At 37.8% G+C, this 15,168-nt stretch overlaps 2 protein-coding genes across 2 annotated transcripts; one reads left to right on the top strand and one right to left on the bottom strand.

The window, feature by feature from the left end:
• Positions 1–6,996: 6,996 nt before the first annotated feature.
• Positions 6,997–8,803, bottom strand: LOC146628316 (uncharacterized). The gene is made up of 3 exons (XM_085357037.1): positions 8,781–8,803; positions 8,130–8,193; positions 6,997–7,848 (listed from the first exon to the last, which is right to left on the bottom strand). The coding sequence occupies exons 1-3, from the start codon at positions 8,801–8,803 to the stop codon at positions 7,213–7,215; spliced, it is 723 nt and encodes a 240-aa protein (XP_085213163.1). The 3' UTR covers positions 6,997–7,212.
• A 424-nt stretch (positions 8,804–9,227) lies between these two features.
• On the top strand, positions 9,228–14,753 carry cpa4 (carboxypeptidase A4). The gene is made up of 11 exons (XM_085357741.1): positions 9,228–9,357; positions 10,112–10,193; positions 10,656–10,790; positions 10,898–10,996; positions 11,089–11,190; positions 11,444–11,545; positions 11,889–11,999; positions 12,189–12,279; positions 12,648–12,847; positions 14,021–14,105; positions 14,441–14,753. The coding sequence occupies exons 1-11, from the start codon at positions 9,293–9,295 to the stop codon at positions 14,626–14,628; spliced, it is 1,260 nt and encodes a 419-aa protein (XP_085213867.1). The 5' UTR covers positions 9,228–9,292; the 3' UTR covers positions 14,629–14,753.
• The last annotated feature ends 415 nt before the right edge of the window (positions 14,754–15,168 follow it).

The following is a 15,168-nucleotide window of genomic DNA, read 5'->3' as shown; positions in this document are numbered from 1 at the left end:
ATGTTTCCAGAACTTTTTGGATCCATTTCTCTAGCGTTGTTGTTCCCACATACACACTCATACACAAAACATGACTTCCCTACAACAGTTTGCTATTCAGAGAAAGAACAAAATAAACAAAAAGAAAAAAAATAGATATCAGTTTCTGTGCCAGATAAATATAAATAATGGTTCCAGCTTAATAAATGTTGACTGGCTCTGCCTCAGTGTCAAAATAAATAGAGAAGTAGATGGGACTTTAAAGTGCCACTTAATATTGCTTGTGCTATTAACCTTTTTCACTGCCAACTGCCAACTAATTTTGCTTTAGGGTAAGATGAGGAAAGTAGAAAGAATACAGGTGTCTTTAATGATCTAATGAAGGTGAAAAGAGATCCACCAATAAAAGTCCAAAAAATCTACTAGAACTGAAAGACAATAATAACCAGAATGACAATGCAAAAGCAAAGAGGAGAGAGACATGAGGAGAAACTCAGGAAAGGCAACAGGATACACTACAGGTTGAATAGAGTGGCAAACACAAGGCTAAATACATTGCAATAGTTGGGAACAGGTGTAAATATTGTAGACGCTGAGAAAACAAGAAGTCCAATTTACTGAGACACAAAAGAAAACTATGTGCTAATGTAAAAGAGGAAGTGACAACAAAGAGCACTCAGAAGAACTACAAAAACTGACCAAGATTAGAAAACACAGACCGACACTGGTACTGCAAACACAAGATTTAAAGGTATGGTCAGTTTTACTTTCAGGTTATTTAATAGAAAACAGAATACTGTACTCATAATTATGGATTGAGTGTGTAATTACATCTTCCAATTAACAGCTGCATTCTCATAAGCTTAGAATTATCTAATAATAACAATAATAATGCATAGACGCACTTGCTGGTCTACGTAAGCCACCACGTTGTCCTGTTGTCTTGACTACAGCAGCCGAGATGTGGCTAGAAACCGACCACACATGGAGTACGCCGAAGGTGGAGGAGGAGAGAACTTCTAGGCAAGTTTTAATTTGTGTCTGCACCTTCAGAGGGAAGATATGATGGATCGCATCTTGATTTATCTCGGCTTTATCATCTGAAAAGGCTCCCCTTCACCAAAGAAGCCAAAATGGAAAGGAAAGAGAAAACACAAATGGCATAACACGTCATCCTCTTCCTCCTCACCTCGAGCCCCATCTCCTGAACTGAAGTCATGGCTCATGCATGCAAAAACATTCATAAATGTGCTCGCTGATTCCTGATATTGTCTTAATTAATTATTGTCAGCAGGTTAGACATGTGACCCTCTTGTCATCAGACAGCTGACAACCCGCTAAGTCACAAAAACAGCTGATTTATAAGCTAACATTATGCCAGCTAATGTTAGGCTTGAGTATCCTATAAATCACACTTTCCCTCTGATCAGCAGTTCGATTACATTCTCACATCTTTAAATTACAGAGCGTCTGAAGTGAGTTTCACTGACTCATTGTATCGGACTCCTTTCACAATCATCTTGGTTGACCGACCATAACTTGGTTGTAACAAGTGATTACTTGAATTTCTATTCATATCAACTTGAAGCCATCTGGCTCTTGTCCTGTGACCTCTGATATGAAAAAGGAATTTTTAACAAACTTGTATATTTTTTCTTTTTCTGACCATTCTCTGTAAACCATAGAGATAGTTGTGTGGGAAATCAGATCACACCAGATCAGCAGTTTCTTAAATACTCAGACAAGCCCATCTGGTTAAAAAGCATGTTACTTAAATCACCTTTCTTTTCCATTCTGACGCTCGGTTTCAACGTTAGCCTGTCATCTTGACTGTATCTACATGCCAGCATACATTGAGTTTCTGCCATTTGATCGGCTGTTTAGAGATTTATGCTAACAAGTAGTTGAACAGGGTTACCTAATGATGCAACTGGTGAGTGTATGTAGTCTTTGTGCACCCTAGTTTTCAAGACTATCTAAAAAATTTTTTTTAAAAAACCCCCAATGACATTGGATTAGTCTGATTATAAATTTCTTAGTATTGTGATATTGTTTCTCATGCTGTATTTTTTGTAAATGGTAAACATCGACAATAGACATCAAAAAGACTCATTACCATTTGAAAATGTTCTGTGACATCTGCTCATAAATGAGATGTACAAATGAGCAATACAGTAAATAAATAATGATCAATTTACCGGTGAACCTCAGAAATGCTGAGAGGCTGCTTACCCATGGGATGCAATGTCAATGGATCTATTTATAGCCCAGCAAAGGAGCTCATGTAGAGCAAGCTGGCTGGGAGTTGCCTTGTTCATATATCTTTTAGCAGCAAATGACAGCGGACAAAGAGATGGGGAAGCAAACTACACCCACATTTGCATGTAGAGCCCCTTAAAGTTTTAGACACACACGGCAGGAATAGCAATAAATAATTTCCATGGCAAGAAAGATGGAAAGTCCCAGCTCACTTCCCACACCTATTAAACCCCCTCCTCTCACGTTGTCTCGTGGGATTGTTTGGGAGTGAAATGGAAGGGAAGTGACATATTAAAACCTCTTTTTATTAATTCTGAGAGTCAGGGAGGGTTTGGCGGGATGTCACAGCAGCTGATGTGAGTAGGGAGGCTGAGTGATGCACAGCCTGATATCAATGCTGCGGATATCAGCATGAATAAGTTAATGCCAAACCCCAAATCCTCTGCGAACAGTAATAAAATATGATTGTGTTTATCCCACTCGAGAAATGCTGGGAGAGATGCTCAGGAACAATATTGCAGCCTGATTTCTTAAAAGAGGAGTTGGTTATTAAATATTACCAGAGTAAGATGGCCATTGAAATAGGTCAGTGGATGGCACGTAAACTATGTTTGAAAATTAATTAGCTGACCTATATTTCAGGTCTACCATGAGTACTTTGGAGATGTTTAATTTGATACATTTCAGTAACATCAGCTGGTTACATTTAATGATGTGGATGTTTCAAGTCTGCAACTAATGTATTTTTTCATAATTTGTTTATCTACCAATCTACCAATTACTACAATGATTTTTTAAATATCAAACAAAATGTAATACAACTATATTTGCAAAGTATTCACATTTAAAAGGTGGATACTAGTTTTGTTGCTGTTTTTTTATGCTGTATTACAACTCTGCCCTTTCATTTTATGCACATTATAAACTATGCTATAAGTCAAACGAGGACTGGTGAAAACAACAAAAACAAAAAGTTCCTCAGCTGGAGATGAATAATTTAAGACTGAAGGTAATTCCATCCTGACATCACTCACCCTAGCTATAAATGGTAGTTTCCCTTGTTGTTTTATTCTAGTAATGCACTGCCATCTGCTGGTTAGTTTGTGCATATGCAAGTATTTATTACTTAATCTGTCGTTTTGTTAAACCGGCTGATGCAAAAAAAAAAAAAAAAGCCTGTCTGTCTAAGCATCCCAGAAACGATATAGAAAAGCATAAAGCCAAACACCAGTACAGGATCATAAGGCCCTGAAGGTAAAAAAAAAACAAAAAACCCTGCATAGTTCGTGCTGACATCTATTCCAACGTAGGAAGTGTAATGAACAGCTGAACGTGTTTCTGGAATATTATGTTTTTGTTGTTGCAAATGCTTTTTATGCAATTTTTGCAAAGCTATATGTGGAAGGAAACCTTTTTTGTATTGTATTGTATCTTTATTTGTTTCAGACATATAAAACAAAAAACAATATATACACACTACATATATTTTCATTTACAGATACGAATATATATGTAGATATACACACACACACGTATGTGTTCAGATAAACAAAAAATATATAATGAAATAAAACAAAATCGTCTGACATAATGTAACAATGTTTGGTCTGAAAAGGAGTAGGAAGAAGTATGAACATACTTATTAATTCCTACCCCTGCTCAACATCTTATTGATCCCACATAATTCACCTAATTCCCATCATCACATACTCCACACGATACACGAGGAGAACCTATATAAACTTGGCTACCGTGACTGATATAATTTGGATATAATTTGATATTTTTATACATACAATGGGTGATCATCTTTATCGGTATCATATTCTTCCAAAATCAGTTTTCGAAGTTTTTTCATGAACTTACTAATTCCTGAGCATTGCTGTAGATCTATAGTAAAACTATTCCACAGTTTTACCCCATAAATAGTGACACAAAAGGTTTTAACCTTTGACCGTGCTTTAAGAATCCTTAGATTCAATTTCCCCCTCAATTCATAGTCTCCTTCTCTGTCATAGAACATCCTCTGTATATTTCCTGGTAACGTATTGTATCTGGCCTTGTACATAATTTTTGCAGTTTTATATTTTATAAGATCCATAAACTTCAGTATTTTTAATTTCAAAAACATGATGTTAGTATGGTCTCTAAATCCTGCTTTATTAATCATCCTGATTGCTTTTTTTTGAATTTTACATATTGGTTGAAGTGCAGTTTTATATGTGTTTCCCCAAATTTCCACACAGTATTCCAAATATGGCAATATAAGTGAACAATAAAGTACCCGGAGTGATTTGGAAGGCAAAAAATATTTAACTTTACTTAGTACGGAGATGCTTCTTGACAGTTTGGCTTGTATATGCTTTATGTGAGGTTTCCAGCAGATTTTGTTATCTATTATCACACCCAGAAATTTTGTATCCGAAACTTGCTCTATTTCAACATTGTTTACTAATAATTTTGCTCCTGCATCTTTTTTACAATTTCCGAATAACATAAATGTAGTTTTTTCCAAATTTAATGATAGCTTATTTCTATCAAACCATGTTTTCAGTTTAATCATTTCTTGTGTGACAATTTCCAAAAGCTGATGTAAGTTCTCTCCAGCACAAAAAATATTTGTATCATCTGCAAATAGAATAAACTGTAGTATATCTGATGTTCTGCATATATCATTGATATAGAGGATAAACAGCTTTGGTCCCAATACTGACCCCTGCGGAACTCCACAAACAATGTCCATACACTCTGATTGATATTCCCCAATTTTCACAAATTGCTGCCTGTCTCTCAAATAACTCTTTACCCATTCTAACACCACTCCTCTAATGCCGTAGTACTCCAGTTTATCAAGTAATATGTCATGATTAATTGTGTCAAAAGCTTTTTTTAGGTCAATGAATACACTAACTATACATTGTCTTTTATCTATATTGTTGGTGATATTTTCGATCAGTTCCATTAATGCCAATGATGTTGATCTATTTGATCTGAAACCATACTGACTATCCGTTATTATTTTGTGTTTATCTATAAATTTGTCAAGTCTATTACTAAAGACTTTTTCCAGTATTTTTGAAAATTGAGAAAGTAGAGAGACAGGCCTATAATTTGTGAATTGGTGTCTGTCACCATTTTTAAACAGTGGTGTTACTTTAGCTGTTTTCATTTGTTTTGGGAATGCACCAGTTTGTAAGGACAAATTGCAAATGTGTGTTAAGGGTTTGGAAATGCCCTCTATCACTCTCTTAACGATTTCCATATCAATGTCGTCAGAGTCTGTAGAGTTTTTTGTTTGTGATTTCCCAACAATATCAATGATTTCCATTTCTTCCACCACCGTTAAGAACATTGAATGAGGATTGCGGTCAATGAGTCTAGTTTCTTTCTCTACAGAATCTGTTATATCAGGAATTGTTTCAGCCAAGTCTGGCCCAACACTTACAAAGAATTTATTGAACTCATTTACCACATCTCTCATATTAGTAATATTTCTATCATTATTTGCGAAATACGAAGGATAGTCTGCCTGCCCCGAGCCCTTTTTGATGATGGTATTTAATGTTTTCCAGATCCCTTTAATATTATTTTTATTCATAATCAGTAATATTTCATAGTATTCCTTTTTACATGACCTTAAAATACTCGTTAATTTATTTTTATATTTCTTGTATTTATTTTCAGCTTCTGTGCTTCTGTTCATTATAAATTCTCTGTATAAGGTATTTTTCTTCTTACATGCATTTTGCAATCCTTTTGTAATCCATGGGCACTCTGCATATTTTTGTTTTTTACTATATTTCTTTACTGGGCAATGACTATTATATAACAGTTTAAATTTTCCTAAAAAAATCTCATAAGCTTTATCAATATTTTTTTCCTTATACAGCATCTCCCATTCTTGCTTGAGTAAATCACTTTTGAATGCGTTTATTGACTCTTCTGTTCTCACTCGTTTGTATTTTATTGTGTTTTGCTGTTTAACCTTCCTGTAATTGCTGTTATACACTATAAAAACAGGTAGATGATCACTGATGTCATTAATTAGGAGACCACTTATGGTTCTATTTTCTATTTCATTAGTAAATATATTGTCTATTAGGGTTGCCGACTGTGCTGTAATCCTGCTGGGCTTAGTGATCACTGGAAAAAGTCCCAAGCTATACATTGTATTAATAAATTCCTCTGTCGCTCTCTGCTTGTTTGGATTTAGTAGATCTATGTTAAAATCCCCACAAATGAACATGACTTTTTGATTTGTCCTAATGAATGTTTTATCTACCCACTCCTTAAAAATTTCAATATTAGAACCTGGTGTTCTATATATACAGCTTACAATGACATTTTTCTCTTTTCCCATACTAATTTCTATTGTTACACACTCTAATATATTATCTACCGCCACCGTCATTTTTTCTACCATCTTGTATTTTAAATTTTTATCCACAAACAAGGCCACACCACCGCCATTCTTATTCTTTCTATTTGTAAGATTTAATTCATATCCATCTATTACAAAGTCCTCTCCTTTCTGTTTATTAATCCATGTTTCAGATACTGCAATCACACTGAATGGATGTGTAAATTTGCTTAAATATTCCCTTATTTTGTGAAAATTTGCATATAAACTTCTACTATTAAAGTGGATTATAGATATTTTGCCGTCGACCTTGACAGTTTTGTTGAATTGTTCTTCAGTATGATAGTAGCAGGTATTTTTGATGTTAAAAAAGTTCAGTTCTGGATCAATGTCCTGCTCTGTGAAGTGTGTTTTGTATTCCGTGTTTACTGGTGAATTTATCTCCTGATTAGCAATCCTTTGTGGTAGCAATGTATAATTCCCAGATAATGAATTAATTGATTGTTTCATCCTTGAATACGTTACGCTTTAGCTTCCGTTGTTGTCTTCTATTACCTGCTTTGATGACTGTAGATTGTTTGTCCCGCTCCTTGCCTTTGTAGTCAAGTGACCTGTTAATATTTTTCCAGATCCTGGATGCATTTGATGACCAGCACCTTGGCTTCCTCCGGTGTACCGTTGAGCTTTATAAATATTTTACAGTTTGCAGTCCAGGTGTTCTGAATTTTACCCAGTTTCTTTAGGTATCGTGCTTTCTTCGCTATGTCAGCATTGGATTTGGTTAGATGGTCATTCATGTAGACGTTCGATCCTTTTAGTTTCCTCCCCTGCTTCAGCAGTGCATTCTTGTGTTTCCTGTTTACAAATCTTATGATGATAGCTGGTTTATCACTAGCATTTCTCCTGGGCAAGGGGTGGCATGCCTCGATGTTATTACAGTCCAGGTCGATCCCTTTCGACTGCAAGAAACCAGCTACTTGTTGCTCCGCAGAGCTCCCATCCAGATCTCCTTGCTCCTCTTTACTGCCAGCAGTCACAGCCCGAGCATATGACCGGGGTTTTATGTACAGCCCTGTGATGATCACGTCGTTCATTCTGGTATATTGCTCCAGGTCCGCGACCCTGCTCTCCAGATAGACGATCCGTTTCTCCTTCTCTGCATTCTGGTTACGTAGCGACCTTATTTCCTCGACTAAGTCTAGGATATATTTCTGTTGTAGCTTGATAGCCGATGTTTGACTTAGGACAAGCTGATGGCATAATATGTAAGTACAACTCCTCCGGTTTCATATGCAAAACAAAATTATTGCGCTAGTTTATGTGGTTGCGGTTCTAGAGGGATTTAAAATTAGTTACACAAAACGGAGCGTGCCCGCTCTGACTGGTTTTAAAGGTATGACTCGTTTTGGTTTTCTGGTGAAAAAAAGTATCTTGTCTTATTTGCAACAGTGTTTGATTTTACTGTTATATTCTTTATCATTTATATTTTTCTATCACTATTTTCCCATCTTCTGATCATGTGGGCACTCACAGGGATCACTTCTTGTGGAAGAAGAGTCATGAGACGCCCATTTTCTTGTGAGCCCACAAAGAACCTAAAGAAGAAAGGAAACAGAAAATTTGATAAAGATTGTGATAACTGGAGTTTCAGGGTTTTTTTTAAGCCAGTTAAGCCAAAGAAAGCTTGGCTGTGTTGAGCTCTCTAGGGCCCTGCCTTTGGGACAAAAGTAAACATGGATCAGGTGTTTACATCTTTACGTCTGTGAAACCTTCCCTTCCAAAAGAGAATTACGACTGGGAGGCAACTTAGCTGTTGCCTCCCTGCTTCCAGAGAAGAGCAGGAGGGCCCCACGCTGTCAATCCAGCCCCTCTTCACACATGGCGCCTGGATGTCTCTGGCCTACTCACAATGGCCTCACTGTGGAAGTGTGATAAGCATAACTTCAGTTGTGATGCTATTCTATATGTATATATAACTAAGTGACAAAGTAATATTACTATTACTAAAGTGATCAATACATAAAATAAAGAAATTTCCATTACAATAAACTGGGAAATATGACAAATCACTATAATTAGTTTGGATCTGTTTTTTGTGTATTTACCTTTCAAAAACTAGACGAAATAAAAGTGCAGTGTAACAATGAAGGATTACTTTTTGACTGAAACTTTCACATCTAACCTGCTAACAGCAATTAGCAACATGCATACGTCGTTTTAAGCCAAAAAAACAGAAAGACATCGTCTGTCACACAATCTGAACCGTTTTTCATTCAGTCAGTCTGTGTGTATAAAGGCTTATTATTCATGACTAACCTCTATGATCCAGAACAGTGATATTCAGATAATGACAGTTAATGTGCCTTAATCTGTGGGCTGCTTTCCAAGTGACACTCTGCATATGATGACTAGAGTGTATAATGAGAACAGACTAAATCACCAAAGCCACTAACATACTGTATCTGTGGAAATTTCCACTATCTGCTCCTGAGAACTGAAAAGACTGATCAGTGCTTACTCTGCATGTTCTTTGCTCAAAATAGCTGTTTTTCCAGTAGAGCTGTGTCATTATCAGTAGAGTCACCTAACTCACACGTATGAGAACGGCCCACCTGCATCCACAGGATATTAGGAGAGCAGAGGAGCAGGTGCTTCACTTGCCTCCTCTGAACAGTCCAGAACTATACAGGTGAGATGAAAGGCCTCTGGTTGCTGCTGGTGCTTGTGGCTGCGGCCAAAGCTGAAAAGGGCTTCACTGGGTAAGTTTAAAGTGCACACTAACATGATTTACTTATTAATAATTCATGTGGTCATTCTTTAGTACTCCTACTATGAGTTTAAAGTGACTAAAATGGAATCGCAGAATAACATTTTAGGGTTCGGTCCCCTTTTGCTTTGGCAGGAACTTCTTATTAACCTTTTGCACAGCAATAACAACAGTGCACAGTTCAACAACAATAATCTGAATAACTATTATTTGTGGTTAAGGTGAAAGCATTTTTTGAACTGTACCTTCTTCTAAATAAAAGAACCAGTACAAGAGAGGAATCCTCCATTTGGCTGCAAATGTCAAGTATTTTTCTGTTCATTAACTCTGCAGGTTATAGCTGAATTGCTAACAAAGAAACCAATACCTATTTACATTAAACTTTTGTGTCATGTCTTTTATCCTCTCAAAAAACAAACTGCAAACCTTTTTAAAACCAGACATCCCTCTAAATCCAGGGTATTAATTGGTAGATTATGTGGAGGAGATTTTCAGCTATGCAGTCTTGCACTGTTCTTGTATCTGTAACTGTTATTCAAATGGTAGCACAATCCACAGCTTATGCTAAGAGAAAGCTTAAGTCTCTGCTACAGTCTCATTAAGGAATATAGTGACGGTCTGTACCTGTGCTGCACCAGTAATTGCTTGTTATATCAGTAACCAATAAATAAAGTTCTTCTCTTCTGCTGAGCTCACATTTCAGCATTTAAAAGTTTTAACTACAAACTTAACATAATGATGTGCAGACATCAGGTTATCCGGGTCAATGTGAAGTCAGAGGAACAGATCCATCTCCTGCAGGCGTTGGAGACGGCGCAGGAGTGGGAGGTATGCACACGCAAACACACACGCACAGCTTTGGTAAACAGCACAGAAATTGATGTTCATGTTTTCTCGGCAGCTTGTGCCAAGTGATTTCTCATCAATTTTCTAGCAGCGCAAAAGGCAAATCAAGTTCAGCTGGGTCGAAGGTTAACACAGAAAGTTAGGTGCTCGTCTCTGGCCCTGCAGTCATTTTGGACTTCACCTTTTACTGCATTAAATTCCCAGACATTAACCTTGCCATTATTTATTTATTAAATAAGATATTTTGTTGCTCCTTTAAGATTGAAGCAACTACAGATGATAGATCTTACAGCAGCACACTCTGTCTGGAGAAACATCTTAAGTTGAATTCTTCTAAATTATTTAGTTTATTATGGAATATGCTAGATGCAACATGTACAGGACTTCCCCGCAGCATGTTCCTTCATTCCCATGTGTGATATCTCATTGCGCATCTGTTTACAGGTGGACTTCTGGCTTGACCCAGTCTCCACTGAGCTCCCTGTGGACATCCGAGTGCCCCGCTTCAGTCTGATCCCTGTGAAGGAGCACCTTACTTTCCACAACATTCCCTTCACCGTCATGATTGAAAACGTCCAGGTCTGTCATCCTCAAAACACAGTTGTGTATTAACATAGAGCTGATTTCCACTGGGAGACTCGGTGGCACAGAGAGTGAATTTTTAATCTCCTGCCTGTCACCTGCAGGAACTTCTTGACAAAGAGAAAGCTGAGATGGAGGCGAACCAGATGAAGGAACGCAGCACCAGGAGCTTAAACTTTGGAGCCTATCATGATCTCAATACAGTATGCTGCTCTAGAGAAAAAAAACATGACTGGATCCAGTCAACTTTGTGTGTACCTATGTGTGTTTTAATGTCAGAACTGAATCTATGCAGATTTACAGCTGGATGGACACGCTGGTGGCCGATTACCCTAACCTGATCACCAAGCAGCATATTGGGGTGTCCTATGAGAACAGGCCCATGTATGTGCTCAAGGTAAGATACTCTGGTTATGCCTCACAGAATGCAGCAGCACTGCACTTTTGAGCTCTATAAAAATGTGGACAAATATAGCTAATATTAACTATCTAATAAAATTAATCCGGTATCAAATATCAAGTCACTCACACAGTGGGGTAAAGAGAGGATGCGCTTTATTTTGTGCATACATCTACATGTGTTAATCGTGATTGACTGCACCTTTAGAAGCAAAATGTAAAAGCATGTCTGAATCTGTGTTCGTGTTTAGTTCAGCACCGGTGGTTACAATCGTCCTGCTATCTGGGTTGACACTGGTATCCACGCCAGAGAATGGGTTACTCAGGCTACTGGAGTGTGGACCGCCAACAAGGTACAAGATGTCAATTAAACTGAGTAAACTGAATTTAAATGATCATAATTGACTTATTTTTTGCAAGAACTTTGTGCTTTTGAACCAAATTAATTTTCTGTACTTATTAAGTTTTTTCCTTTTAAACATATTACTGGATGTTTATGTTAAAAAAGCATGAGTTATTGTCTGAGTGCACTGGGCCTCACTTTCCTTCCTATCATTTTCTTATTTTAATCAGTTCCTTCTTCTCTGTTCTCGCAGACCTTGTTTACCTTATTTATAAAGCTTCATCTTAAATATGTAATATGTGAAAGCGTGTCTTTTTTTCTACGTTTCTACAAAACCTTTCATCCTTGCTTAGATTGCCACGGATTACGGTACCGACGCCTCCCTCACTTCCCTCCTGAACACCATGGATCTTTACATGCTGATCGTTGCCAACCCTGATGGCTATGTTTTCTCCCACACCAATGTACGTCACTGGCACTCCTCAGATAATGTTATTTATGTGTCGCATATATAGAGTAGATACTCGAAAGAAGAGCAAGATGTTAGTCATGCAGAAACAAGTAGAACTGTGTTTGTATTCCATCAATACAGTATCATCTGAGAGAGAAAAAGAAATGATGATTCACACCGAATGACGTTTTGTGAAACACAGGATCGGATGTGGCGCAAGACCCGCTCTGTGAACCCTGGCTATGCGTGCCGTGGAGTCGATCCAAACAGGAACTGGGACGCAGGCTTTGGTGGTCAGTATTATAAAAACTGAATGCATCTCATGATTTTGTCAATTACCTGCCGGGTAAATAATCACATTCTTTTTACTTGTTATCAAAAAGAATCTGAATAGCATCATTTACTACTACTACTGTTAACCGCTGGTACGTGTGTTAAGGATTTAGACTTGTAGTCACTTTAGACTTTAGAATTGTTGTAGTTGAATGAACCGGATTCCTCTGGAATACCCAATGACTCAGTGCAAAATGTTTGCTTGTAACACGTCAGTGAAATTCCTTAAGCCCTCTTACATTCTAATGAGATGTTACAAAAAACTTCTGACATATGTCTGTCATTTGTGAGCGTTTGCTCTGTGATGATCTCTCTGCGATATGTCCAGGCCCCGGTGCCAGTAGCTACCCCTGCTCCGATTCCTACCACGGCCCCTCGGCGAACTCTGAGATCGAGGTGAAGAACGTGGTGAACCTGATCCAGAGCCACGGCAACTTCAAGGCCTTCATTTCTGTCCACTCCTACTCCCAGCTGCTCATGTACCCCTACGGCTATGTCTGTAGCAGCGCAAACCATCAGGCCGAGCTGGTAAGAAAGCAGAAAACAGAGCAAGCTCGAAATGTTTGCCATTGCTTAAACAATGTTTTCAAGAGTAATCTTATACGTGCGAGAGGTAAGTAAGTGTCATCTGTGAGTTATGCGTATTGTCAAAAAGACAAAGGATTCTGGTCTGATAACCTGATCTGAGGTCTTCCTGTAGGCTGCTTTTTGACTGTTGATATCATTCAGCTGGGGATTGCAATTTTCCACCTAATTAAAGTTTTATAGCTGTGAATGTGAATAATTAGCTTTGGGGTAGGTGAATTATAAACTCATCACTACTAAACATGACAAATTGTCTGCCTTAACTCAGCCAGGTACGCTCTTTTTCAGCAGTACTCTGCTTCATATTCATACAGCACTGCAAATGAAGTCTGAGAAAAATGCCTAATGGACCCATAACCCTGCAGTTATTCATACATGACTAAACCCCCGTGACACAAATTTGTGGTTTTGGGCTATATTAATCAAGCTGCCATGAACTGTAAAACTCCTGAACAGGAGAGTCACTTTCAACTGATGATAAAGTCCCCTGATTTTACACTATCATGTGTATTCTCTGTAAATGGACTGTTTCTTACACAACACTTTTCTACTCTACCTGATCAATCAAGTATTTTCTTTACAAACTTTGACACTCCAATGGAAGCATCAGAGAGCAACTTGGGTTAGTATCTTACCCACGGCCCACATTCGGCATGCAGGGTGGAGTAGTCGGGGATCAAACCAAAAACCTTCCAAATAGTACATAGCTTGCTTTACCTTTTGAGCCACAGCCACCCCTACATCAGCAGTGATTTGTGGCCTGTGTTCTTGTAATTGGACATTGGGTGATTTTCTCCCTCCAAATAGCCTGCAAGGATTCAGTTCCCATCATCTGTTTCTCTGATCGTTTCAAAAACTGTTACAATGGAGCATGGTCAAAGTTCCTAAAGTCTCAAAAAAATAAAATTAGCTGATGGGCAAGTGAGATGTTTTTACCTCCACGTTTAGTTCACCATGGTGTTAGGTACACAGCTCTGGCTGTAAGCAGCTCTTCAGTCCTTCTGTTTGCAAGCAGCAACCAAGTGAGAAAAGTTGGCTTTAAGGGCAATGCCAATAAAGGGAGAGGAGTTGATACGGCTTCTTCGCTACAGTGTTGTTCGCTTTGCTTCTCTGCAGCATTCTGTTGGCAGAGCAGCAGTGCAGAAACTGACGTCTCTCTATGGCACCGCCTACCAGGTTGGAAGCATCTGCAATATCATCTGTAAGTAAATCTTTTCTCTCATTTAACCAGACCAGTACACAGTGACTTCAATACTAAAGTTACAGATGGATAAATGAAACGACGAGCTGCAATCATGCAGAATAATTGGTTGAGGAAAATAAATACTCGCTCGAGTGCAAGCACAGTTATTTTTATTATTTATTTATTTATTGTGCCTATGTTTGTTTAATTTCCATTTCACGTTATGTTTTATAGCTTAATAAACAACCCAAATCAAAACTAAAAGTGATATAGCTATTGTTATGACTAGCAGTATTAATAAGAGTTCTTGTATTCTTGCTAGTAATACATCTTTTATATTTTTTCGTGCTCAGATCAAGCCAGCGGGGGTAGCATTGACTGGTCCTACAATTCGGGAATCAAATACTCCTTTGCCTTCGAGCTGAGGGACACTGGCCGCTACGGTTTTATCCTGCCAGCTGATCAGATCATCCCCACTGCCTCAGAGACATGGCTGGCCTTGAAGCATATCATGGAGTATGTCCGTGACCATCCTTATTGAGGACTGTATAACCACAGATAGAGGAGAAACTTAAAAATTGGCTGACTCAGCTTTGAATTTAAAGCTTCCTCGACTTTATCATTGTGAGACCAATAAAAACCCAACATACCCGTTTTATCTGTCTTTCAGCAGACCTTGTAGTCCTTCTTTTGAGTGAAATAGTTTTACACAAGAATAATTTGGGAGTGCAAAGATTAATTGTGTGAGGGGAAATGAGGCAGTTATGATCAGTTATTTATATCTGACCTTACTTTGATTTACTGGCTGGGTTTAGCAAAAGTAGAGAAATTAAGCATTCACTCAGTCTTTAACATTGACATTTTTTACACAAAATGCTAAGATAGTATTTTTTTAAATCCATTTCAGTTTCACAGAATAAAATTTGAGCTATTTTATTTCAGATTCTATGCCACTACTGTGGTTTGCTCCTATTTAACTAAACGATTTAGTAACTCAGATCATCGTAAGCCCTTTTTTGAACAGGCTTCCATAGCAAATCTGAGGGTAGTTGTGGAAAAGATGACTTAAAACAATCAGAAA

The sequence above is a fragment of the Diplotaxodon limnothrissa genome, linkage group LG7 (assembly GCF_057381915.1).
Source record: "Diplotaxodon limnothrissa isolate DT_005_m linkage group LG7, D_limnothrissa_male_GT1.1, whole genome shotgun sequence".
Lineage (NCBI taxonomy): Eukaryota > Metazoa > Chordata > Actinopteri > Cichliformes > Cichlidae > Diplotaxodon > Diplotaxodon limnothrissa.
This window is presented reverse-complemented; position numbering and strand designations above follow the sequence as displayed.